Source organism: Physcomitrium patens, chromosome 6 (assembly GCF_059467195.1).
Source record: "Physcomitrium patens ecotype Gransden chromosome 6, ASM5946719v1, whole genome shotgun sequence".
In the NCBI taxonomy this organism is placed as follows: domain Eukaryota; kingdom Viridiplantae; phylum Streptophyta; class Bryopsida; order Funariales; family Funariaceae; genus Physcomitrium; species Physcomitrium patens.
The window spans coordinates 13239011-13265446 of NC_143415.1; the positions used below are offsets into that span (position 1 = coordinate 13239011).

General features: G+C 34.7%; 2 protein-coding genes and 1 long non-coding RNA gene across 21 annotated transcripts; 2 read left to right on the forward strand and 1 right to left on the reverse strand.

The window, feature by feature from the left end:
• Window positions 1-6590: 6590 nt before the first annotated feature.
• Window positions 6591-9969, forward strand: LOC149989166 (uncharacterized). Of its 2 annotated transcripts, XR_016503373.1 has the most exons (3): window positions 6598-7408; window positions 7795-8866; window positions 9867-9969. It is a non-coding gene; the product is annotated as an uncharacterized LOC149989166 (long non-coding RNA). The 2 variants fall into 2 exon arrangements; XR_016503374.1 differs by lacking the exon at window positions 9867-9969 and having other exon boundaries at window positions 6591-7408; window positions 7795-8885.
• Window positions 9970-10050: 81 nt separating this feature from the next.
• LOC112283645 (uncharacterized) lies at window positions 10051-12388 on the forward strand. Its single transcript, XM_024522661.3, has one exon. The coding sequence runs from the start codon at window positions 10364-10366 to the stop codon at window positions 12299-12301; it is 1938 nt and encodes a 645-aa protein (XP_024378429.1). The 5' UTR covers window positions 10051-10363; the 3' UTR covers window positions 12302-12388.
• A 380-nt stretch (window positions 12389-12768) lies between these two features.
• Window positions 12769-21497, reverse strand: LOC112283646 (glucose-6-phosphate isomerase, cytosolic). Of its 18 annotated transcripts, none has more exons than XR_016503375.1 (26): window positions 21344-21497; window positions 20748-20834; window positions 19830-19892; window positions 19570-19646; window positions 19164-19245; window positions 18957-19004; window positions 18600-18755; window positions 18231-18327; window positions 18027-18069; window positions 17846-17913; window positions 17466-17550; window positions 17199-17247; window positions 16890-16962; window positions 16618-16678; window positions 16347-16413; window positions 16166-16222; window positions 15913-15966; window positions 15628-15756; window positions 15453-15516; window positions 15262-15335; window positions 15037-15090; window positions 14793-14861; window positions 14528-14617; window positions 13942-14049; window positions 13264-13661; window positions 12769-13124 (listed from the first exon to the last, which is right to left on the reverse strand). XR_016503375.1 is itself a non-coding variant. In XM_090251333.1 (24 exons), the coding sequence occupies exons 1-24, from the start codon at window positions 20748-20750 to the stop codon at window positions 13518-13520; spliced, it is 1815 nt and encodes a 604-aa protein (XP_090107459.1). In that variant the 5' UTR covers window positions 20751-21324; the 3' UTR covers window positions 13130-13517. The 18 variants fall into 18 exon arrangements, 2 of the variants coding, with proteins under 2 accessions (XP_090107459.1, XP_090107460.1); XR_016503376.1 differs by lacking the exon at window positions 21344-21497 and adding an exon at window positions 21100-21324; XR_016503377.1 differs by lacking the exon at window positions 21344-21497 and having other exon boundaries at window positions 15262-15281; window positions 20748-21326.
• Window positions 21498-26436: the final 4939 nt, after the last annotated feature.

The following is a 26436-nucleotide window of genomic DNA, read 5'->3' on the forward strand; positions in this document are numbered from 1 at the left end:
TGAGACCAATTGCACCAGCCTTGAAAAATGGACAAAAACGGTATATATTGGTAGCAATGGATTACGTAACAAAATAGGTTGAAGCCATATTTATGAAAACGGATAGTGCAAGCACAGTAGCAACTTTTTTGTATGAAAATATTATTACACGGTTTGGTTGTCTACGAAAATTGGTTAATGATCGAGGAACTCATTTTATAAATAATACAATCGAAGCACTTACGGCTAAATATGAGATAAAATATCGTAAGACAACAACGTATCACCTTAGAGCCAATGGACAAATGGAAAAGACTAATGGAATTTTATGTAAAATCTTAACAAAAATAATTTCAGGAGTAGAAATAGATTGGAACAGTAAGTTGTTCATAGCTTTATGGGCATATCGTACTATGTATAAAGTTACTACCAATGCTATCCCTTTTCAATTGGTTTATGGCCAGGAAGTAATATTACTTATTGAATTTGAAGTCCAAAGTTTACGAATTGCTATAGATAATAGATTAGGAGATCATGATTTATTACGGCACCATTTAGGAGAATTGAAAAAATTGGATGAAAATAGAGCCAATGCATTAATAATAATGGAAACTACACAAAATTGATGGAAGACTTATTATGATAGTAAGCTTAGACCAAAGACTTTTTTGCCAAATAATTTGGTACTTCTTTATGATAGTCGATGTAATAATTTTCTAGGAAAATTCAAGTTCGATGACCTAGGCCATATTGAGTTATTGACGGATTTCTAAATGGTTCAATATAATTGGAAGATTTTATGGGTACTAAATTTACGACATGGATGAATGGCAATTGGCTTAAACTATACTATATATAAATCCAGGACGGATTTTCTGTTACAAAAGGAAGAGTTGACCCAATTGATTGGACCATAGTAAGAAGTAGGAAGGGGGCTCTTGACAAGCATCATGTTTTCTATTGTGGTTAAAGAAAAGTGGATGGAAGAAAAGGAGAAGATGGCAAACATGGTGTCTGAAAAAGCAAGGATGGAGATCGATTGGAAGAAACGACAAGAGCAACTACAGGTAGAGGTTGCGATGTTGCAGACTAAACTAGCCACATAAGCGAAGGAGGCTAATAATGTAGTCCGGACCAATATGCAAGTTTCAGCAACAACACCTTCAGAGATACCTTTAAAATTGATAGAAGAATGGCAGAAGCTATTGGAAGAGCGCGACAATCAAATTGCCGTCTTGAGTCTGAAGTACGGGAATTGGGTTTGTTGAATGAAGATCTAACTGCGCATTTGGATGGAGAACCATTGAACATCGAGGTAGAGGATAAGGTCATTCATTCAAAGAGTGGTAAGCCAACGCCATTGATTGAAGAAGCCAACGCTACTACGTCTTTATAAATTGAGGCTAAATAATGTTTGCAAAGACACTGCACAATTACGAGTGGGGCTATGTAGAATAGGTAAATAAATTTTGTGGTAAGTTAATAATTGGTTATTGGCAACCTTGAGAATTAGATTTATGGTTAGGCAGTTTAGTTGGTAACAGTAAGTTGTTAATAGAACAAATGGTTAAGAATTCAAATGGTCATAACCTTTGGAATCCTCCAGCCGATGGATCATCTTTTGGGTAGGATAAAGAGGTTGAAAAAAAGGAGATCAGGGCCAGACTGTGAGAGTCGTAAGCCAGGGCAAGCTTGGTACTACTTCTTTATTTTTTTATTTTTATTATTTTCTTATGAAGAATTGTAATTGAGAGAAGTATTGTTGAAATTGTGATTAGAATATCGCGGAATATGACTTTGGACTGACCAATTTGGAGAAAATCTGTGACCTTGAGAATTGAGATTATCAAATTGTGTTGTGTTTAATGAAGATATTGAATTTTGTGTGATGAATTGAGAAACTGAATATAATAAATAAGCTAGAGATCAGTAATTGAATATATATAAACCGCAAAGATAGTAAGTGAGAGATGAACAGATAAGAATATGGAAGTATTATTGAATTGATTGTTGTAGAATAGATTATGTATTGAATTAAGACGGAAGTAGTAAGCCTTGGTATTTTGTAGTTTGATAATTGATTTCAGATAGCCAAAGTACAGTCAATTGTAACACTAACAGACCTAATTCATATAACTAGTCTTTCTCCATGTTCGAACCTACCTCTATTAGTTCAATTGCTTTGGTATATTGAAGCTTGAACACAACAAGAAATTTTTTTTTCTATAATATAAATGTAATCTTTTTTTATGACAATGAGTCTTTTTTTATTCGATAAGAGATTTAAAACGTACTGCATCAATTTGCATGTATTCTACTTTCAAATGTTTAGATTGAGAAGTTGTTATTATTATCATTGAATTGTAATGACGTTGAAGTTCACTTATGCAATTTTCAGATTGAAACTCAAAAAGCCGATTGTTACATTTCACAACAAAGCCAATTGCTTAATCCAATATTTGAGGATCAGATAAATTAAGCATCAATTTCTTTACTTCACATTATAATCCGTAGAAAAATAAGTTGATGAGTGTTGTATCATCCCACTTGATATCTGTCGCTAATTTTTAAAATTGTAGAACGTATAATATCACTGATCAATTACTTTGTTGTAAGATACAAATCTTGTTGGTTGCAATACATATTGTATTATGTTCTCCATACATAGATCAAAACTCCACTAAGAATGCTTTCAAATTATCCAATATTGGATCATATCATTCAAAGAATGATGAAAACCATGATAAAGTAGAATCTAAAAGTAATATTTCAATAAACTTGACTTAGGATCCTTGAATTGGATAACTTTGAGGTTTTAGTTCAATCACTAATTGTACCTGATTGATGAATCTTCAAAACTTAGAACTTGTCCCATCAAACTTCTTAGGTAATCTAATTTTTGGTTCTTTGAAACTTGAATGATGTTTCATTGTAGGAGCAATAGTATGGCTTGGTGTAGATGTTGAAGCAACTCCAATCATCTCTATATCTTCATTGCCTAATAATCTTATTACTCTTTATGGTGGTAGACTGAGTTGATGCATTGCAAGCATTAACTCTTTCATTTGCTCTTACATTTGAGCCATTGCACTCTTCATTTCAGCAAGCTCTGCAATGCTAGCACAATAAAAAGAAAAGTGTCTTTTTACACAAAATACAATACTTAAGAATTTAAAAAAAAAAAAAAAAAAAAAAAAAAAAAAAAATGATAAATAATTATCAATTTAGAAGAGGATAATTGGTAACTTCTAATATACTTATGCCTTATCAAGAAAAAGTGATAATCCACTCTTAATCAAGAAAGGACAAAGCTCTGATATTGTATGTGCACTCTTATCAATTTATTAAGGATACAAACAGGAAAAAGATACACAAACTCATGGAATCTGTATCAAAAGAAAAGTGACAAAATAGAAGAAAGTATGTATATTCAAAGAAGAAGTGGAATGGCTATTGCCAAAGACTAAAAAACATAAGACTCTTAAAACTAGACTAAAAGCAAGAAAAGAGTTGATAAGAGTGAAGAAGGCCTCACTCTTGCCTCTATATATACTACTTAACTAAGAAATATGTGGTGACATATTATAGGACCTCTAATATGTATGTAACTTGGACGATATATGTTTAATTTGTAAGGCAAGTTTCCTAGGTGTGCACCATATATTCAACTTTTACTATAAGTGATCCACATGTCGACATGTGGCCTCCTTGTTGGGTAAGTTTTCAATCTACCAATCACCTATAGAGATGTATAAAGGCAAAGCAACATTTATGAAGCTTCTAGGAAGCTTTCCACAAGATATTATCATATTTATCTACTTTGACTTACTTCTACCTATTTTTATTATCTAGATAACTATCAAGATAAATATATATGTCCATAACACTCTAATTCTAAAAACTCTCATAACTTCTTAAACATAATTTTAACTATCTATCCCTATGTGCCAATAGTACAAATAACTTATTAGTACCTTGTTACATCAATTGACAACCAAAGAAATTATGAGATTTATCTCTTATTTGATAAGTTTGATTTTTTCTAAATTTGTAGTATTTAATGTCAATTAAGATATTGAAAGATATGAAAATTTGAGTCTAAATCAATAGTTAGATTATTAGTTATAAAGATTTTAATCTATTATAAGGTTTGATTAGGAATTAGGATTTAAGATTTGATTGAGAATTTATTAAGATTTGATTAAGATTTGTTTAGAATTTGGTTAGGATTTAGGATATAAATTTTAAATTTTAAAATTTAAGATTTAAATTGGATTTAATTAATATTTAATTAAAATATATTAAAGATTATTTATGGTTTATTTTGAATTAATTATAGTTTAATAAAATATATCTAAGATTTTTTTAAGTTGATAAAATATACTTAGGATAATTGGAAGTTTATTTAAGTTGTTTAAGATTACAAAAGTGTGTTTCTAAATATCTTATGTATTATTTTGATTTAAAAATCCATCTTCAAAGTAAGTTCAAATCCTTCTACAATCAAATATGAAGAGTATTATGAAGTCAAGTTTTACATAATACAACATCATTTCTTCAAAAGCAAATTCATATTTCTTATTGAATATTTTATTAGATTAATATTTTATTGATACATCTTTAATATATTAATTTTTTTATTGAGCACTATCATATTATGTGAAGTCTTTCTCAAGAATGCACCGTGCACCTACTTGTAGAAGGTAGATTGGAAATTGCAACAACGAAATCTTAACTCTAATAGAATATTAAATAAATTCTAATTAAATCTTAATAATACCAAATAAGCTTTAATTAAACTCAAAAGAAACCTTAAAGAAATAACAAAAGAAAAAATAAGAAATCTTAAAGGAATTTAAAAGAAATCCATAATAAATCTTAAAAGAATCTCTAAAAAATTCTAAAGAAATATTAAAATAATCACAAATATATCTTAAATAAATCTCAATCAAGTCCTAATTTAATCCTAATTAAAATCCTAATGGTCTTCAATCAAACTCTAGGCCAAGTTATAAATCCTAAACAAATCCTAAATCCTAAATTTTAAGCAAATCCTAAATCTTAAGCAAACCCTAAATCCTAAATCCTAAGAAAATCCTAAACCAAATCCTAAATCCTAATCCAATCTTAAATCCTAATAAAACCTTAACAAAATCCTAAATCCTAATCCAATCCTAATCCTAAACCAAACCGTAATCAAAACCTAATCAATTCAACCTAATCCTAGGACAATTTAGAACCTCAATATCAATCAATTAAATCAATGATATTACTTAAAATTATATACACTTCTGAGCAACTAAATTAACAACAAGCACACAAAATTTGAAGATAATTGCACTTACCAAATAAAAAGAAAACCATAAAATCTGCTTTAGTATTAGTCGGCCTCCTACTCCAATTTGAATTATGAACTTTCAATGTCAATATCTTATGCCAATCAAACTATTTAATTATTTTTAAATTTTACACATTTATAGCAAATCAAGTCTATTACCTTTATATATAAATTTCACTCCAATCCAACTAATAGATTGCTAAAGAACTTAAAAATCCTAACTACCTCTCAAAATTCAATTTTTGAGATGTCAACCTACTTGAAATTCATTTACCTTCAATTCAACCATTCAATCAAGCTCAAACTTATAATATACACTTTAAATAACTATTTATATAAATTCTAAAAATTTGAACTATAGATGTACTACCAAACTCACGAAATTCTCTAAAACATAATACCCTTTTTATTTCACAAATTTTAAAATCACCCAAAACAACTATAACTTTGCAAAGCTCTTACAAAGTCATTATACACTCAAATCACTCAAAATCAATGCCTAAAGAAATTTTATCAAGTCAACTCTCAAATCTTATTCTTTGATTTATAAAAAAATCTTGGAATTATTGTAGTTGCTTAGTTTTGTGCCTCAAGGATTGATTTTGATCCATGTTGATAACTAGTCCTTTTCAGGTGTCAAATTTTTCTATTTTGAGTTAATTTTTACTAAAATCAACTCTTAACTTCTTTCTACATATGCTTATATCTTTTGTTTTTCTAATCTATCTTATTTTGCCTTATTTATGGCCTTACAAAGTAAATAGAAGCCTACTTTGGAAAAAAGGTAGCATTTATATCTTTAGTTTTACTTTCTTTTGGACTATTGTTTATTTTCTAAGATAATTTTTTACAATATTTGAAGTAAGATCTTGTATAGTATAATAATTTCTTCACCTCTTTCACTTATTAGTTGTGTTACATCACAACAATGCTTCTATCTATATTTTGAGGCTTTTGATTGAGCAATCTGTGATAAAATGATTGAAGTTGTCTTAGAGATAATATATGCTTTGTTAATTGGTATTATGTTGAATTTTACCATTAGTAATATATCTACAACTTTGACCACAACAATTTTGTCCATTGTTCAAATTATATCAATATCTTCTATTATCAAAAATTCTTTGTGTTGTGAGTGATTCATCATTCATAAAAATCTAATTGCTTCTTCATAATTCTTCTTAATTCTTCTTCCAAGATAAAGTTATTAAGTTGGATAAATAATAATTTGATCTCGACCCATGATCACCAATCTAAAAATTTGCCAACTCAATGGCAATGTATCAACAATGATGTTGAATAATTCTTTATGATATTCATAGAGGCTAATTGATTTAGTAGTTGATTGAATGAGTTGAATTTTTATACTTGGTTGCACCTTCTGTGAAGCAAAAATCAATAAGTTGTCTTTGCAGCACGCTTCGTATACCAATACTGAGATGGAGATCAAGGTAGTGGCAGACATGATGAGGATTAAACAGAGGGGCGTATAATACAGAGGATAATCACAACAGTTGAGCCCGAATCTTTCTAATACGAATGATCGACACTGCTTCCTGGATACCATATTGCACCAATGTTGATGGGAGACCAACGCTGCGAGACTAGTCGCGTTTTCAGTGCAGGACTGAGTCAAGAGATGCACCGGCTCATCATCCTGCCACTGATTCTTCTGCTTCGTCTGCTTCTCTGTCTTCTTCTGCAACGATGGGATCATGCTCCGTGCGCCGCAAGCCTGTTTGTCTGCACCGCGTCGCTTTGCCGTCACGCCTTCTCCTGCGTCTGCGGCATCGACCTCGGAGCCTCACCCCAAGCCCGAATCCCCAGATCAGATCAGATCCTCTCAACACCCACAGCCTCTCATACTCATGCCCTGATTGATGGATGCCTAATTCTCATCTCATGACGATTTCGTATGGTATTCTGCAGATTCACTATTGGTTCAGTTACACACAAGAAGAAGATTTAGACTGGGATTGGTACACAGACACTATGCGATGAGGTTGTTTGTTGGCTGAATCAGCATATAGACAAGATTTTGGGCCCAGTTTTGCTTAATTCTACAAGACGTGTTTCCCATTTGGCATGAAAGTAAGTAAGATTTTTTTGGTTTATTTTTTTGAATAAATCGATATATATATATATATATATATATTCTTTGTTTTTCTGATTTTATATACAATTTCCAATAAGTTTGTTAAAGAAGAATAGTTTTGTGAAGAAATATGCAAGTGTAAAGATTAGAAAATACATTGACAATAGAAACAAAACAGTGCTTGAATTTTGTTGGAAAGATAGACATGGATTCACTTTTAGTTTCTCCTTTTCTTTAAGATTTATATTTAGGTTCCATATATCTTTTTATGGAATGTTTTGAGAGATTATAATAGGTAATGAAGAAAACTATAGTTTATTTAACTATAGACTTACATATATATATATATATATATATATAATATGTTGGCTCCTGCTTACAGTTATGGCAATACGGGCAACACAAAAGCCAAGGGCCACACCAGGTGCAAGTGAAGGGGGGAAGGTTGTGGTGCGAACAGTTAACGGAGGTTGACCATGTGATGTCGAGGAGGTACGCCTGAGGGTGGCATTGCACGGGCTTGTCTGGAATATGCGTCACAGAAAAAAGGGGCAGGGAATGCTCCAGAAGGTGATGACGAGAACTTCATTTTGAACTATTTCCTTTCGATGGATTGAGTGGAGAGCGAGAAGCAGCGGCTGATGCTGAACTTGCGTTCATGTTACCATATCAAAAAAAGTTTGGATTTTCAAGGCTTCCTGAGCGCTCACTCTATTTAGTTTGCTACTGCTAATGGTAACCTCGAAATCAGATCTTGTTATAAAACAACATGGATGTACTAGATATTGAACTACAATCTATTGTAAGTGATACTCACAGTCTTCTAGAGTTGGAGCTCTGAAACCATGAAGGAATCTTATTGCTTTGAGACTGGAGGGAATAAAGTAATTTATTGAAACAAGCGAACAGTACAAGATTAAATAGTAGTGCGGGTGGCCGCGAACATGATGAACAAAGCAAAGAGCTACAGAACAGCTTTGAATGAAACCCTAACAAGGGCAACTGACAGCAGCACCAGAACCGTCAACCTACTACTTCCAGAGACCTATAGAAAACTACGGCATGTTGGTTTTTTGAATGAAGAATATTCTCAAGTGCGAAAGATTGTTTTGATGGATGACAAAAATGAAAGAAACATCAAATTCTCTAGAAGACCTTACCGTTCATTTGCCAGAAGCCATTGTAGTCTGGCATACAATGAAGAATCTTTTGAAAGAATATAATATTATGAAACAAATGATATTAGAAGGCAAGTTACCGTCCTTTTCAAAATTAGAGATGAGCCTACTCAGTAAAGAAATGTCATGAAAATTACAAAAGACTGGAGAGAAGAAGAACAATACATTTCTCACGTTCGGAAATAGTACTAGAACAATATCAATCAATTGGTTTCTTTCTGCATGCACAATGCTTTGCTGGAGCTTGAGAATCTATAAAACTTTTAAAAACTCACAGTGAGTGTTTTCATATATATATATATATATATACATATCTCTATAGGTGTTGCTAATCTCACCACACTTTTTGTTATTGTCACCATAAGTTTTATAATTGTCACCAGAAGTTTTATAATTGTCACCATAGTTTAAGTAAGTTGTTGTGGCATTAGCAACTCCTCTTCTCTCTATATATAGATAGAAAAAATACATATTTATGCATATATATAATTGTTTAAATTGAATTGCATTATGTTGAAAATTTGTCTTTACAACCACGCATTTTGTATGAAAATTGTTATAAATACTAAAGTATTGAAATGTAATTGTGTAATAACTTAAAGAATAAAAAATTACATAAAAGTTTTAAGCTTAAATAGATATTTTAGATTTAAATGTACTTTGATGGATGAATTTTTATTTTATGTACTAATTTCTTAAATTTTGATTATAAAAATTAATTTTAATTTAGATAATATTATTTTATATATAAATTAAGTTGTATTTTTTTAATAAAAGTATCCTTGACATATTTAGATTAAATTGTTATCTTAAAAAATTTATATATATGTTCTAAATATATAGTAAAAAAAAATATAAACAACTTTAAATTTGAATGATCTATAATCTTCATAGTACATGTAGTGTTATCTTCTTATAATTTACTAGACTTTGCGTGATATTTTTTATTTTTGAATTGTGCATTCATTAAACAATTATGTTAAAAATATCACTTATTAATAATTATCTCGTGCAAAGGATTTACTAAATAAAACAAATAGATAGAATACAAATACATATATAAAGTGTACTCTTTAGACAACCAAACTAAAATAAAAACAACAATTCTATTACTATTTTGTTGCATAAATGGATACTTTAAAACCATAGAATAAAAAATAATATGGATTTTTTCTATTTTAAACTAATTGATTCCAACAAGACATTCCATATAAAAAAACATGTAAACCAAAGACCAATAATAACAAAATAAACATATATGTACAATGTTGAACAGAGACGTTCATTCATACACAGCACACCGCCAAGCTCTGGGTGGGCTCGGCTCCGTCGCGTCGCGTTGTGTTCCATTGATTGAGGAGGAGGGAGTGCTACATGTGAAAAGTTGGTTAAAGGGGGGGGGGGGGGGATGAAACTGGATGTGATGTGTCGTTTCCACGAAAATTGGTTCCCGTTGGCCACGCTACGTTCGCCGAGGAGGAAGAGGGTGACTGTCGTGCCCTGCACGGTGAACGTCGGCGCAAATAAGGCGGTGGTGATTGCTAGTTGTGCTTTGTAATTGCTGAGGGGATCTATTGGGAAAGCTATGGAATCCTAGCGAAAGCCATTGTAGCTGGTGAATGATCTCTCAATTCCCCTAGATTTCGCTTTACCCAAGCGGCAATTGTGGTCTTCAGGGTCGTAGTCGTGAGTTTCCAGTGTGTGTGGTGTGTTGTTGCTTAGAAGGTCCACAAAGGTTTTGGATTAAGTGTTTCCTGAGGATCGGAAGAAAGGATGGTTTGGAAAGCAGAGGGCAGATCGCGGGGTGTTCCACGGTATCGGAGAGGTGTTGCTGGTAGGCAAGGTTATCGAGATAAGGTTGAATATGTATATACTCCAACGCGTGAGCAGGGCGATGATGAAGCGGTGGATATAAACCTTCGACAAACTGGCGATGGAGAGATGTGTGAGGCTCGACAAGACATTCAACCGTGTGATAGTAGCACACCAGAATCGATCAGCAGTCAGAGAAACGATGCGGATTCCGGAAAGGGAACTGTGCACGATAATGATCTAGGGTTCAGGGAGGAGGTGGAGGAGGTAGGAGTGAAAAGGTTACTCAAGTATGCAGCATGTATTGAAGAACATCCATTGTCTTTGTCTGAAACGGAAAACAACAAACAACAACAAGACGACGAGGTAATGGTTTTGCAGTCGATATATGGATCTGATTATCTTCCCATTATCGAAGGTGATGATAGACCTATTGCCTTCATGATTCTTGTGCATCCAGATATTCCAGAGGGGATTAAAATTTTTGCAGACGCACCTAAATCACTTGGGTGCGATGGAGCTTCAGCTAGTGTAAGTGGCAACGACCATTCATTTACCGTTCAAGCCCTTCCTCCAATGACCTTGCTGTGTGTCTTTCCTCCTAATTATCCATCCCATTCGGCGCCTCTATATGAAATCACTTGCTCATGGTTAACCAAAAAGAAGCTGTCAACCTTGTGCACGTGCCTTGACAAGATCTGGGAGGAAACATCTCCGGAAGTGGTGGTTTACATGTGGTCAGAATGGTTACGATCACAGGCACTATCAGAATTGGGTATGAGTGAAGGGATTGAATTAGGAAACGATTTTGAGGAGAGAAACGGGAAGAGCGGAGAGGGACTTGATTGGCGTGCTGTTTCAAGATTGAATTCGTCTAATGCAGACGTTTATTCTTTACTACAGTATGAGGAAAGCGCCAAGCACAAAGTGTTCCAAGAATCCGTGCATACTTGCCTTATCTGTTTCTCCGAGTATTCTGGTTATAGCTTCACAAAACTACCATGTCAGCACTATTTTTGCACGACCTGTTTGAAGCAGTACTGCAACATGCACGTGAAAGAAGGGAGTGTTTTGAATTTGAATTGTCCAGACACATCTTGTAAGGAGCAAATTCCTCCTACTTACCTGAAGCAGCTTCTAGATGAGGAGGCTTTCGAGAGATGGGATAACCTCTCGTTGCAGAGAGCATTAGATGCAATGGCAGATGTGGTGTACTGTCCAAAGTGTAAAACCGCCTCTCTCGAGGATCCGGACCATCTTGTGCAGTGCAGCCAGTGCCGTTTCAGCTTTTGTAGTTTGTGTCTATCGAACTGGCATCCTGGTCAAACCTGTATGTCTCCGGAGGCGAAACTTCGAATCCTTCAGAGCCGGCGACAAGGAAGGGAAATGGGAGAAGAAGCGATCAAGAAGGAAAAGGAGTTGATAAATGAATGCTTGGACATGGATTATATTAAAAGGGAAGCTAAGCAGTGTCCAACTTGTAGAATGGCAGTGCAGAAGTCAGAGGGCTGCAACAAGATGATTTGCACCAATTGTGGGGGTTACTTCTGCTTCCAATGTGGTAAAAAAATTGCTGGCTATGACCATTTTCGGGGAGGCTCTTGTATACTTCTGGACCAACTAGAACTAAACCGCTGGGAACTGCAATTCAATTTACAGCTACAGCAGCTGCAAGAGCAAGATCTAGTTCCTCGTAATCCTCGAGGTGCTGCAGGGATGGCTGCTGCTCGACCTTGCCCTAATTGCAAGCAGGTCAATTACAAGGCCGGAGGGAACAATCATATTTTCTGCTGGGCTTGTCAATGTCATTACTGTGGTCTTTGCAATAACGTAGTACGAAAGGGTGCAGGGCATTTTGGAACAGGGCCTAACAAGTGTAAGCAACATACTCCTGATTGATCTGCTGGCAGAGTGCTAGCGAATTTTCACAAACGTGAAACTGTATGATACGACCATTGTCGTATGAAGAGTTCCTCTGTTACATTACGACCTATAGTGGATGTGTGTTTGGCAGTTGTGGAAGACTCTCTCATTGCGCATCGTCCTGTGCAAAGAGAAGGCTGAAATTTGTTTTGATTGTTTAAATTGATTAAGCTTTAGCTTCTTTTGAAAAATAGTGTGGCTGTGTGTGATTACTGTGACTAAGAAATCTTGTGTAGTTTAGTTTCTTACTCAGGCAGTGACAAACTCTTTCTTCTCTAAATTGCTGACGAAGGATGTAAACCCTAAACTTTTAACCTATTCTACGATAGCTGCTCCAACCTGATCAGTAGTTCTTTAATTAGTTGTTTAATTAGATGTGCTCTAACAGTCTTAATTTTTTAGACACCTTAAAAGTTGTCTTTTAGTATGTGAATTGTAGGTAATTGTAAAAATGTGGCTTCTAATATTGAGGTTTTGCGAAAACATTATAGATGAACAGAGTTAAGTACATGTTCAGTAAGCCACGTAAAGTAGGGAACGATGAGTATAACAGCTACCATGTGGATAGGGATAACGTTTTCTCCATATCAGTTGACATTAGTGATATACATTGTGGTGTGGACCTGAACAAAGAAAACAAGCACCTCAACTGTCCAATCGGCAGTGACAATTATCCCATCTGGTTCCTCGAACAGTGTCTCTAAACCTTCGGCCCAAAGGATTTTTGAGATAAATTTGGCATGAACATAAAATTTGATTGCTGCTCAGAGCTCTGAATCTCATCTTTGCGCGTCCATCACTGGAAAAGTCAGATTGTGGCATTTGGTTGGCCAGATTTTGTGGATCTATTAATAATGATAACGGAAGTTCACAACCAGGGCTATTGGAAATTGAATCGGAGCAGTCGATGTATCATGGAAGAGATGGAGGTGGTATACCTGTCTTTACTTCTTTTGTCCCAAGGGACCACCTACACGATGACTTCGCTCTTACTCGCTGCCGAATTCGTCTTTCCAAAACTCGTTGTGTGGAGCCTTTGGCTCATTGTTGATTCCGCATTGCTCGCAACGTGCTTCACAGCAACATATTTAAATAGATGAGGTCTGTTTGGCATTTAATTTTCGTTTTAATCCATAAACACTGGACCAAAATGCATCACCCTGCACTGGGTGAATGACAAAACCCAGGTCCCCTACCCACATAAATGCATTGTTGCGCATCTGGAAACCTGCATGAGTGCCCCTAACAGTTGTATACTTGTGCAGCACTTAGTTCTTAAGGAAGAGAATCCCTCAACAAGGAGCCAAGTTGCGCTGTGCAGAAGCTTTTCCTTACCCTGCAAGATCCACATCCCAGAACAATGAATCCAAAATGCAGCACAAGTCGTTTATAGAATGTGTGGCATCCCCGGCATGTGTCAATACGAGCACTTCGTATTGGAACATTACCGAGTAAAATGACCAGACTTCAAAAAAAAACACATGTCCAGATTAGCTATCTAATTGCTACAAGCCAACCACTGACGTTTACATTGGGTTTGTAGCAATTAGCCACCAGCCAGTTCTAGAGCTTGACGGCACGGTGAGAAGATTTTGAAGACAGCTTAGACCATATACCTGAAGGAAGCGGTTAAGCATGAAAGTGGTGCTGTAGTTGTAGTCACACACACTCTCTCCCTTCGTCCGGAAATTGTGCATTGTTTGACGCACTTTTGTTGCTAGGCTCTGTTACCCCCTCATCCATAGCTACATATTAGGAAACTCAGGCCGACAAGAGCACCACAACCAGACTCAGTCTGAATTCACATGCAGCTTCTTATCATAAAAATGTAAAGATTCTGTATCTTGCCAGTCTTTTAAAAGAATAATAATTCCTCTTACTACATCGCATAAGCTATCGAAAAACTCGTGTCTGCCAGATGTAGGAATAAATAACATCCTTCATGTTCAGAGAGAGTAAAGAAAATCAAGACTTTTTCAGGAAACAAGAGTCGATATTTCCAGTTTTGACAAGCATTCTACCATGTTGATGAGCAACTCATAATTGGTGATAAGAAGTGTGCATGGTTTTGCACACTCCGATATTGAACTAGGGAGGGTGATCCATTATCAAGCTAGGCGAATTTCTGCGAAACAGTTGATTCCCTTGGTTTAGTCACCAATCTTATTCAAATTTACCAAGCAGTAAGAACAAAGCATTTACCTTTCCCAGCTCTACTCCCCACTGGTCGAAGGAGTTGATACCCCAAACAAAGCCTTGAACTGCAATCCTGTGCTCATAGAGTGCTAGTAACTGCAACCTCAAGGAAAGTTTGACATCAATGAAAGCGATGGAACTGGAACTACCACATAAGATCATTGTAAATGGAGGCACACGCAATATCTTGCTTTACGATTGTAGCCTCCCATGAAAATTACGTATGTACATATTCATTGTTACGACAAAAGATAGGGGAATGTTAACTAGCCTGGCCTGCAGTGTACGCATCCAAAGTAGGCAAGAGGATGCTGAGAGAAGGGCGGTTTCCAGTGAACATCTGCGACAAGAATATGCAATTCAGAGCGTATCTAGCTTCAGAAAGCTGAAAATCAAGTATCTTGATTTATTCATACATAAAGATTCACAAAAAGCCTTAGTAGTATGTATTTACAGTACTGATGCAGCTTCATTTTCAGTCTCGTAGTTGCTGAGGACATCACATCAGGACTAACCTTATGAGGGACTAATTCCTCAGGAATGCCCTCTTTACATGCTTCAACACGTGTCTGTACATCCCCAAAATCTTGGTTATCCAATTCCTTTTAGATAAAGGTATCTAAAAAATCATCTCAACAACGACTTCGCAAGCACTGTAGCCACCGCATGCCAACATTAGGTAACTTAGTTACAACTGCGGAGGGAAACATTGACAAAGAAAGATGCTTCTCAGTGCTAACCTTCCCATACGCAAGCGCGTCTGGTTGAGCAAAAAAGTTGCACATGAGTTCGTCGTGGTTAGAGACTAATTCGCCTGCTCCGAATGCAAGAAGTTTATTTAACTTGAGTAAAAGAGTACATCAAGAAACATGTACCCGACTTGACGGTACCGTAGGAACTGAATCAAAAGATGATGAGCAGTATGTCCTACCTTGCAAGTTCACTGCTTGCTGGCTCTTGATGACTCCAATGAAATCACAAGGAATTAATCGTCCCTGTACATGATATACAATGAAAACATAGTCAAATGCCCCATCAAGACTAATAACATTATGCAGAGAAGAGTGGACATCAGATCAGAGCTCTTCAGATGAGGGGACGAAGACCTGATGGATGAGCTGGTAGAAGCTGTGTTGACCGTTCGTGCCTGGCTCACCAAAATCGATCTCTCCAGCATGATAATTCAATGGTGTTCCATCCATGGCCACAGCTTTCCCATTGCTCTCCATGCTAAGCTGAGGAAGTCAAGCCAAAGCATTACTTTCCAAGTTATTTTTCTCTTCGCAAATCTAAGCAATCGACCGGGCTGATCAATTTGTTTTGATCCTTATTTAAAACATTAGTGTGAAGTCATTAAACTAGTTTCGTTGCGGGATAGGAGCATTCGTAACCTGCTGAATGTGTGGGGCCAGCTTTTGAAGTGCCTGAGAATAGGGCAATATAGCCTGCAACAACGCAAGTCGAGGTCATTTTGCCAGTCTACATCAAGCATTTGCGCCTTACTGGGCATAACCATGTCCTGCATAGAGATCGACTCTACCGGAAGTATTCTGGAGACAGACAATTTGATATCTTCTGGTTGATGGAAGCAGGTAACATAAGATACGAGTAGTCGCACAAGGCGAAATTACAATCACGACTCACCCGTGCAGGGCAGCGCAAGAAGGAGACGTTCCAAACACTGATCAATCCCAGCAAGACCTGCACATAACGTGAAAATGTCAAATGGGTGCACCCAACTTATAAATCGTGATCATTTCACGAAGTTCAGTATAGTTTTAAATGAAAAGAATCAAAAAACAAGTATGCATTTCTGAGAGCATACTGGAAAGTTATCCTCCAAGGGAGCAGTCTTAAAGTGGCAATCAACACTCCACGCTCCTTCCAAAAATCTGAACCATCAGAGAATAAAGAATCATTTACTTGTGAGGTGGTCACATCTGACCTACTTAGCTCATTACCAACAGATTATCATACATGAAGGTTTCTCACAGTAATTTAGAAACGTATTTCATTTTTATTTCGCATGCAACCGAAATGAAACCTAAAACGCGAGAAATAAAGTCACTGATGGTAAGGGAGGTTCGTATTCGCACTCCTGGACTTTGGCGAATCCATACTGAAGTGCCAACGGCAATATACCAACAGCACTGCAGACTGCCAAAGTAAATCAAGTCAGCGGATTGTAATCGCATAAAGCATATGCTCATCAATTCGAAATTTAAATACACTTCGACATTTCAAAATATGTAGTTCAAAGAAACTTGAGAGGATTTCAACAGTTAAGATCCGTGGGAGCTGGTCAACAGCTTCTGCGGGAAGATGCAGTGCCCAACAAGATGTGAAAGATGGTCAAATCAACACATACCACTAAAGCGTCCACCAACCCAATCCCAAAACCCAAATGAATTGTCGGGATTCAACCCGAATTCCTTCACGAGCTGCAGACATTATATATAAATATCTCAGAACTTTTTTAACACGCTGCTTTTCCTTCAAGCTCAGTAAATAGGAACCTCTCTGTACTTTTAGAAATGCACATGTAGCCAGAAGAAATCAACGATATTCACCATATGAAACTGACAAATTTGCAAAATGGCATACAGCAGTTCGGAATGGTGAGCTTTTAAGACAAATATTTTCTTCTTGGTTGAATAGCAATATCAAAGTTACCCACCTTCAAATTAGTACTGACAGCTACCATGTGCTTGGCAACACAACTTGGTCTGAGGAACAATAACAAAAATCACTGCTATTAGGCGTGTCTTATTGCTTGTAAAGATAAATAACATAGAACTGGAATTGTATCCAGAGTCACTGCAAGAAACAGGCATGTATCACGGGGAGTTTATGATGCTTGAGGTTGATAACATGCTTCTAGTAATTGAATTCTTCTTGAAAGATACAAACAGGGACACGAAAGTGTAAAGAAGAGACAGCTTGCCCTAGAGACGCTATGAGCCAAGATCTCATAGTCTTGGAGTTCAGTATGGTCTCACCGGTTGTGAAAGTTTTAGACACGATAACAACTGCCACATCCAAGAAAGGTATCAATTTGCTGTCAAGCAAAGCCCTATTAAAAGCTGTAACACGACCTTCATTCAAACCACGAGTATCCACATCCACCTGATTATATGTTCAGGTTTGTATGATTGATCCCATATTCGAATGGAACAACAAAAGGGAGCTTATTTATGCATGTTTAGGATACTTCGAGGTACACTCTACATGATAGTAGTTCTTTTCAAGCTAATCCACGCCATACTCTTTGTTTGATTGCATCACATAATACTGGAACCAAGGGGTAGCCAAGAAATTGCACACCGAGAGTAGTCTCTGGGTTTAAGCCATTGATGGCGATTGCAACATCGACGGGATCCACATTGGCTAAGCTGTAGAGCGAATTTGTAGAATGCTAGTTAGCGGCAGGATGGATAAGAAGAAAAAAAAAATCTGATTTTCATGACATTCTAAAATCTTTTGTTGACAAGAGAGTGTAACGTACAAGCGAAGTCTGCGGCCCTTAGCTAATTTGGCAGCCTCAGGATCTGTCAACAAAATCCATATCGACATAAGGAGTAAAAGTCATGAATAGTTATAGAATCTGTCAACCCATTACTTCCAGCAAGAGCCTTCTTTCATTAATAAGTCAGTTAAGCCGGAACTAAAAAATATCGTAAGGACAATGACATTGAGACGATAGATTTACCTGTTTGCAGGGCAGTGTAGGCAAAAAGAGGCCCAAGATAACTCCCACCAATGCCGATAGCAACCACATCTGTCAAAACCTTCCCTGTCTCACCAACCTAACATTGCACAGGAAAGCAATTACACAAAATATGATTACTACCGAATCAAAATTCACAGCTGCAAATTTTAACCAGAAGAATCATCTCATTCAGTGTGTAAATTAGAAGACTTGGTTTGAGACCATAAACTTCACCAGTTATACTCTAAGTTGCTGGAATACGGAACGACTATGAAAAATATAATCCGAAAAGGTTAGCTTTAGTTTAGGTTGTATAATCACAAAATAATTGTTTTGAGCACGAATTTTAAATAATCACAAAAGGTTTACCCAGGTCCCCGTTCGGACTTGATCTGAGAAGGACCTGATCTTATCAAGCACCTCCCAAACCTCTCGCATCACATCCTTTCCATCACACATGATTTCCACACCTCGCGGCGCTCGTAACGCAATGTGTAATACTGGGCGATTCTCGGTCTTATTGATCTATCATTACGTTAAGGACTAGATGTATTTAAAATATGATGACGCTTCTTGCAAACTTCACACTCATGGCATTTATCTCTGCTCCTGAGATGAGAACACCGCGACAGCTCGTACATTAAACCCTACAATTTGATTGTTGATGCAACAGCAACCACTACTATACGTCAGGACCACGATTATTAAGTGCAATAAGAGGCTTACGTGAACACCAGAGAACATGGCCTCAATTTTTTCCTTCACATTTGCTTCCTGATACGGGACAGATATCACGAAGAGGTAAAATTACTTCAAGAATGATTTTCAAAATTTTACACAAGTTACAAACTAACGGGGGTTCATTCACCCCTAAAATGAAGGCAGCAACAGCTCTGACATGAGCATATTAGTGCCCTACTGAAAAGACCTAACCTTGGCAAGAGCCAAAAGCTTTTGGAAAGTGCACTGTGTTGCACGCTGCCTAGAGTAGTCAAGCACGATTCCATTGAATTCTCTGTATCCAAAACATGACAACTTGACAATGTCAATACCTTCTTAAGTCAGTCAGAGTGCTCTGTACTTTGAAAGGAAGAAGGTGGTAACGTTACCTGAGGATTGAAAACTGACTGTAAGGCAACAAAGATCATTTAGGATGAGAGGAATAAAGTTCTATTCATTATGCATCTGAAAGGTGACGAAGGAACAGCACCACTACCGAAAGCGCGGCTCAATGTCTGAACGCAACACCTTCCGACTTCACATTACATTGGAAATATACGGTGCAGCTTGATTAATATGATTTCATCAACATATATGAGATGGGTTATATTTAATTTACTTTATCATACTTTTACATCTTTCCCTGTCTTGCATCAAATCTTTCAAGTGCATACCGAATATCTCGTCGACATGATCCTGCCGTTACCGAAAAGCTTCGCTTAGCATGAACAAAACAATACTTGCAGTTTAGCAGCTCAAGAAGTAGGATTATGGCCCAATTTGGACTTACGAACTGTTCTAGTTGTAGCATCACTGTCTGATTTGGCCAAGCCTAAAGTTTATGTTCATGAAAATGGTGAAGTTGAAGATTTAATCTACCTGGAGGTCTCGCCATGCATCAGTGTTAGAAATAAGCCCACTATCGCATGAACTGCTGAAAGTCTGCACGCACACGATCTTGATTGATAAGCTTCACAGCTCATCCTCAAACATGACTCTAGAGCTCTGAAGTATGTCCATGAACTAATGGTCCTAAATTGTTATGTGTCATTGGAGATTTTTGAGGATTGAGTAATTTTCCAGGCCACTGAGGCGTATTCATCCTGTTCAAGAACGAATTGCCACAATTTCTGGCTGTCTTACTTCAAGTGCCTTCTGAAGTTGCCAGAGAAGGAAGTGCGCTCCCAGAAGATTTTGTCGGCAGGATTTTGATGGTCGTTAGCGAAGAATTTAAAAATAACATTCACGCATAGTGCACTCGAAATTTACGTGGTAGCATTATCAGCAGGGAAATCTTGGTCAGACTCGGTCAGATCATGAGCAAAAATAGCTATTCTGAATTTGTCAAAACACGATTCCTAAATTTACTGATCCAATTATAAGGTACAGCCTCATTCTCCAACTTGCACTTCTATCTTTTATCACTCGTCTTGACGAAGAACCTTTCTGTCTGCAGTTTGAACACTGCACCAGTTCAGCTCCTCTCATCCTCCCACATCATTTCAGCGCTTTTATTGTCCAACAAGCATCACTGATAGGAAGTTACAAGAGCGGCCGGCGCCAGTAGAATTAAATAACGTATAGTAGTTAGCCTTTCAAATCCCACAATGTCGCACATTGTGTCACGTCCACGACAACTAACTCTCTCGAGGTACATGGATCTACTGGTGCCAATCAAGCACCTACAATAGTGATACCCCTGGCGCTCCCAGCTTGGCGATCCCATGGTTTGTCCATGTTTTGACCTAATCTCACAGCACTCTCAGATGACCCTTCATCTCAGTGTGGAGAACTCACCATCTTCACCACCGTGCAACTTTCTCCTCGAAACCAAACCTTGCAATTGCAAAATTGAAATACAAGATCTGCCCACCCTCGCTTGTTCTGTTTCCACTTCAGAGGAGGCTCCACTTCAGTAACACCCACGACCCATAAAACTTACTCGACAATCCATGCATCACACACTTTTTACATACCCAACTGACGATGGAAACAATGTCAGAAAGCAAGAATCTCTTGCAACCAAGAGATGATCCAGTGGTGAAAAGTAAGACTGCGACCCTGAAAAACAAAATGCACAACAAGTATGTTGTGATCTGAGCAGCCACCATATGCAGCACCCAACAGTCAGGGAGGACAGCAGACTCACACAATGAAACTAGAAGCTCTAAAGAGACATACATGCCTTCACTTAGACATGAAAAAAGTGCAACATAGTAAGTCTGGGATACTCAAAGTCACTGCAGGTGGTGAAGAAGAAGGAAGGCTGAAGATCTGAAGATCTTATGTGATGCTGTTTGCATTTCATGAACAAGAAGGCTGCCTACGTGATGACTCTCGCATAATCCCTAACCCTGAGTATGCCTATTCTAGTGTATTTTCCACAACCATACCACACTTTTCTTTGCAGAGTGGGTAGCACATAGTCTTGGTAGATGCAAGAGAAATGGTTGTACTCCAGAAAGTGTGATATGATATTGCTTTTGAAGTTAGAATTTGAGAGTTTGTGAGAAAGAGTGGTATTCCTTAAGTTCATAGTATGAAAGGAGTGAGCAGTAAACAAAGTTGTATATATATTTATATATATAGAGAGAGAGAGATAGATTCAATCATCTGTATTCTATGAAATATATATATATATATATATATATATATAATGCAATATGTTTTATTTGATTGTTTGTTTTTTTAAAAAAATAAAAATAAAAATCCAATGTTTGTTGCATTAAAAGAATCTATCTATAAAGTTTTGATTATCATGTATTAACCTTTCATTATTTTTCTTACTAATATAATCATTTCTTAATTTTTATATTAATAGGTATTAATCTATTCAATAAAATGGTTAATTTGTATTCAATATTTTTTTCATATTTAGATTTTTTAATTTTTAATTTTTAATTTTTAACATTTCTATTTAATGACATAACAATTGTTTTTATAGCATTTTTTATCAATCAATTGAAACACCTTTTTATATGTTTTCCTAGAAATTCTTGCAACAAGAATGATCAATTTTAGAATATTGACAATGGTTCCTATTTGTAAATTCTTAGAAGATGAAAGTTTTCAAATTCAATGTTTATGATTACAAATTAGAGTGTCATGGACATACATACTTACTCTAATATTTACCTATATAATTAAATAGAAGTAAGTAAAAATAAATTTATTTCATAATATTTTCTAGTGAAGCTTTTTAGAAGCTTCTTAAAAGCTTTCACTTTGCATGTCTTTGTAGTAGATTAGTAGGTTAGAAACTTGGTCAACAAGTTAATCATGTATTGATAGCTTGAAAAACAAGCTAACTATATGGCATACATATAGAAAACTTACCTTACAAATTAAAATACATGTTTTACAAAGTCAATATCTTTTTGAGGTCTTATAGGACATCGCCACATTGTTCTTAGTTAAGAATAAATATGGAGGTAAGAGTGAAGCCTTCTTCACTCTTTTCAATGCCTTTTTAGTCCTTAGTCTTGTTTCAAGACTTTTTATTCTTCTAATCCTTGGCAATAGCTATTCTAATTTAATACTATATCATCTTTGAGTGATTTTTTAGTCTTTTTGAGTGACATAAGAATGTATTGAGGATTTCTTTCTTTGAGATTCATGTCCTTTTTAATTTGACAAGAGTGCTAACTTATTGTTCTTATCTTCTTTTAGAAGTGAGTGAATTATCCCACTTCTATTATTATATTTTAAAGATTCTAGATTATCCATCTTTAAATAAATTATTTAATTATTTAACATTGATTTTTTTCTTAAAGATAGCTAATTATCCCTCTTTGCAAAAAAATTCATTTGATATTAGAGATTGTAAATTATCTTCTTCTAATTTGACTTGTAGATTTGTTAAGTTGTTTGAAATCAAAGGAAAAATCATAGATGCTACACTTAGTGGAAGCAAGAACAGATTTGCAATTATTGGGATCTTCATGAACTTTTCAATACTCTTAGAAAAGAAATTTTATGCATCACCAATGCCAACCACAAAAATATTAATCCTACGCCTATGGAAGAAGTTTAGGGTCTACATCAAGAAGTTGTATACTTGAAGGAAGCATATAAATTGATATTACAACCAAATATATGAAGTTTTTCTTCTACAAGTATGATAGAGATATTAATTAATATGCTTAATAAGTCTTAGAGAACAAGATCAAAATTTTGAGGATTTTTGCAATAAGTCAAGCTCTATCTAAGGTTGCATCTATTACAATACACTAATGGATTTACTCAAGTTGACTTTATAGGCACACTTCTATGTACAAGTTCTCTCTTTTGGTTTGCATCGTTAATAGAAAAGAATTCACGACTCTTTTATAATTTGAATTCATTCCTAGAAGTGTTTACGGATACATTTGAAAAAAGTGATTGAAAAAGAATAGTAGAGATTAAATATCAAGGACATAAATCTCAAAGAATTAAAATGTCAATGCATTCATAAGTTACTCAAAAAGACTAAAAAATCACTCAAAGATGATATAGTATTAAACTAGAATAGCTATTGCCAAAAACTAGAAGAATAAAAAGTCTTAAAATAAGATTAACGACTAAAAAGGCATTGAAAAGAGTGAAGAAGGCTTCACTCTTGCCTCCATATTTATTCTTAACTAGGAACTATGTGGCGATGTCATATAGTACCTCTAAAACATGTTAAATTTACAAAACATATATCTTAATTTACAAGGCAAGTTTTCTATATGTGTGCCATATAATTAGCTTATTTTGTAAGCTACCAATACATGGTTAACTTATTGACTAAGTTTTTAATCTATCAATCAACTACAAATATACATAAAGTAAAAGTAGTATCTATGAAGTTTCTAAGAAGCTTTTTTATAAAATATTATAAAATAAATTTACTTTTATCTATTTTTATTTAATCAAATAGGTAAATATTAAAATAAGTATATATGTCTATGATATTAAGCTTTTATCTTTACAACAAGGTTTACAATCAGCTATCATATATGTTATTGAATTCAAAACCTTACTTACAACATAGACTAGAATGACAAAGCTCTCATGAATCAATTTCAATATTGGTTGAAAGATAACGTCAAAGATTTGTTATTGAGAATGCCAAAAGTAAAATCTTTAGAACATTTTATTACTTAGCCGTTGCATGCAATAATTGATTATTTGAAAGGCATCAAAAATAAAGACTTGGTTGGAGAAGAATAAGCCAAGTAATGATGGTAGCTTCTAAGTTTTTAAAAACTTATTTATCAAGATTGAAACCAATTCAAATTGATATGGTATATTTTAAATTCCTCACTGAGCAACAAAAGATTTGACATTATAAAGAGGGTTTGTTTTTATATTGTAGAGAAGCTAAGCACACTATTCAACATTGTCTAAAGAAGCAATATAATGAAAAAATGGATACAATTGCTAAAAAAGACAATGTGTCAAAAAACAAGTTTTTCTAACTACAATAGAAGCAGTGTGATTGGAATTATGTACAATACCTAGTAAAGATCTTATTCTCTCCTTAGATTTTTTACCTTATTTTATAATAGATGTGTGTTTAGGACCTAAAAATTTCAAAGTCTTTACATTATTAGATTCAAGAGCCTGAGCTTGTTTTATAAACAAAGACTTTGTGAAGAAACAAGAAATATCTTTAGTCAAGAAAACTAAACCTATACATGTAGAAGTCATAGATGGCTATTTATTATCTTTTGGAGATATTATTCATGAAATTGTTCCTTTAGATGTAAAAATTAAAGATTGTAATAGTATAGTAATATTTAATATGATAAAATCTTCTTCTAATTTGGTTATTTTAAGATTATTGTGATTAAAAAAATATAACTTTTAAATAAATTGGATTTCTTATAATCTTAACTTTTCTTCTTGTTTGATCCAAAATTTTGATAGTGAAGTAAAAATAGATAAGCCTAGTATATCAAAATCCTTATTGATAGATGTAAGAGCTTTTATGTATGTGACAAAAGAAGGATCATCTTTTGATATATATGCTACATATATTTTTGATGGTGGAAAGACGTCAAGTAATATTCTTAGTCAATATGAAGATTTTAAAGATATTTTTGAAAAAAAGAATGCAAATATTCTTCTAAAGTATCAATCTTATGATTGTTCAATTGATCTATAAGAAAGAGCTTAACCACCATTTGGATCAATCTATAGTTTATCACAAAATGAGTTGGCTGCACTAAAAGAGTATATTGATGAGAACTTAGCTAAGAACTTCATACACTATTCAAAATTTTTAATAGAAGCTTCTATCTTATTTGTAAAGAAAAAAAATTGATTTCTATGGATGTGTATAGATTATCAAGGACACAACAAGATTTCCATCAAAAATAGATATCTCCTATCTTTAATTTCATAATTTTTTAACCAAATAAATTAAGCAAAGATCTATCCAAAAATAGACCTTTGAAGAATATATAATCTGATTTACATCAAAAAAATAGATAGGTAGAAGATTGCTTTCTAAACTAGGTATGAACATTTTGAATATAATGTCATGCCTTTTAGACTCATGAATGTACTAACTGCTTCAATTTTTCATGAATAATATCTTTTGTGAGTTTTTTAATGATTTTATTGTCTATTATTTAGATAACATTCTAATTTGCTCTACAAATTTAAAAGAATATGAACTTTATATTTGTCATGTATTACAAAAACTTAGAGATGCAAGATTATATGCCAAATTAAAAAAGTATGTATTCCACGCTACTCAAGTTGATTTCTTAGAATATATCATTTTCAATAAAGGATTAATAATAGATCCTAAGAGAATTTAGACTATCATGGATTGGAAGATTCTAAATTCAATCAGAGATGTGCAATGTTTTTTGGAACTTGTCAATTATTATTAAATCTTCATCAAGAACTTTTTTCAAGTTGTAGCTACTTTTACATGTTTGATATACGAAGACAAATTTGAGTAGAATAAAGAAGCAAAAATAACTTTTGAAGTGTTAAAGAAAACACTTATTTCTACACTAATTTTACATTGAATTAAATTTTTTGAGGCATTTTTTATGGAAACAGATGCATCAAACTTTACTATTGGTATTGTTTTATAACAATTGGGAGCAAATAATGAGCTACACTTGGTTGCTTTTCATTCCAAGAAATTTTCAGCAGTTGAGATTAAGTACAAGATCTATGACAAAGACTTTTTTGTAATTGTGGATTCATTTTAAAAATGGCATCATTATCTAGAAGGTGCTTTTAATCTAGTTATTACATACAAAGATCATAAGAACCTTGAGTACTTCATGTTAACATAAGTTTTGAATTATTGCCAAGCCTGTTGGAGTATGTCTTTATCAAGATTTGATTTTAAAATCACCTATAGTTCCAAAAAATAATAAGGTTTATCAAACGACTTTTCAAGATATTCTTATCTTGTATCAATAGAAAGAGACACAACTTTTAATCAATAAAAAATAATTTTCTTGAAGTTAGAGCATTTCATCTTTGAGTAATAAAA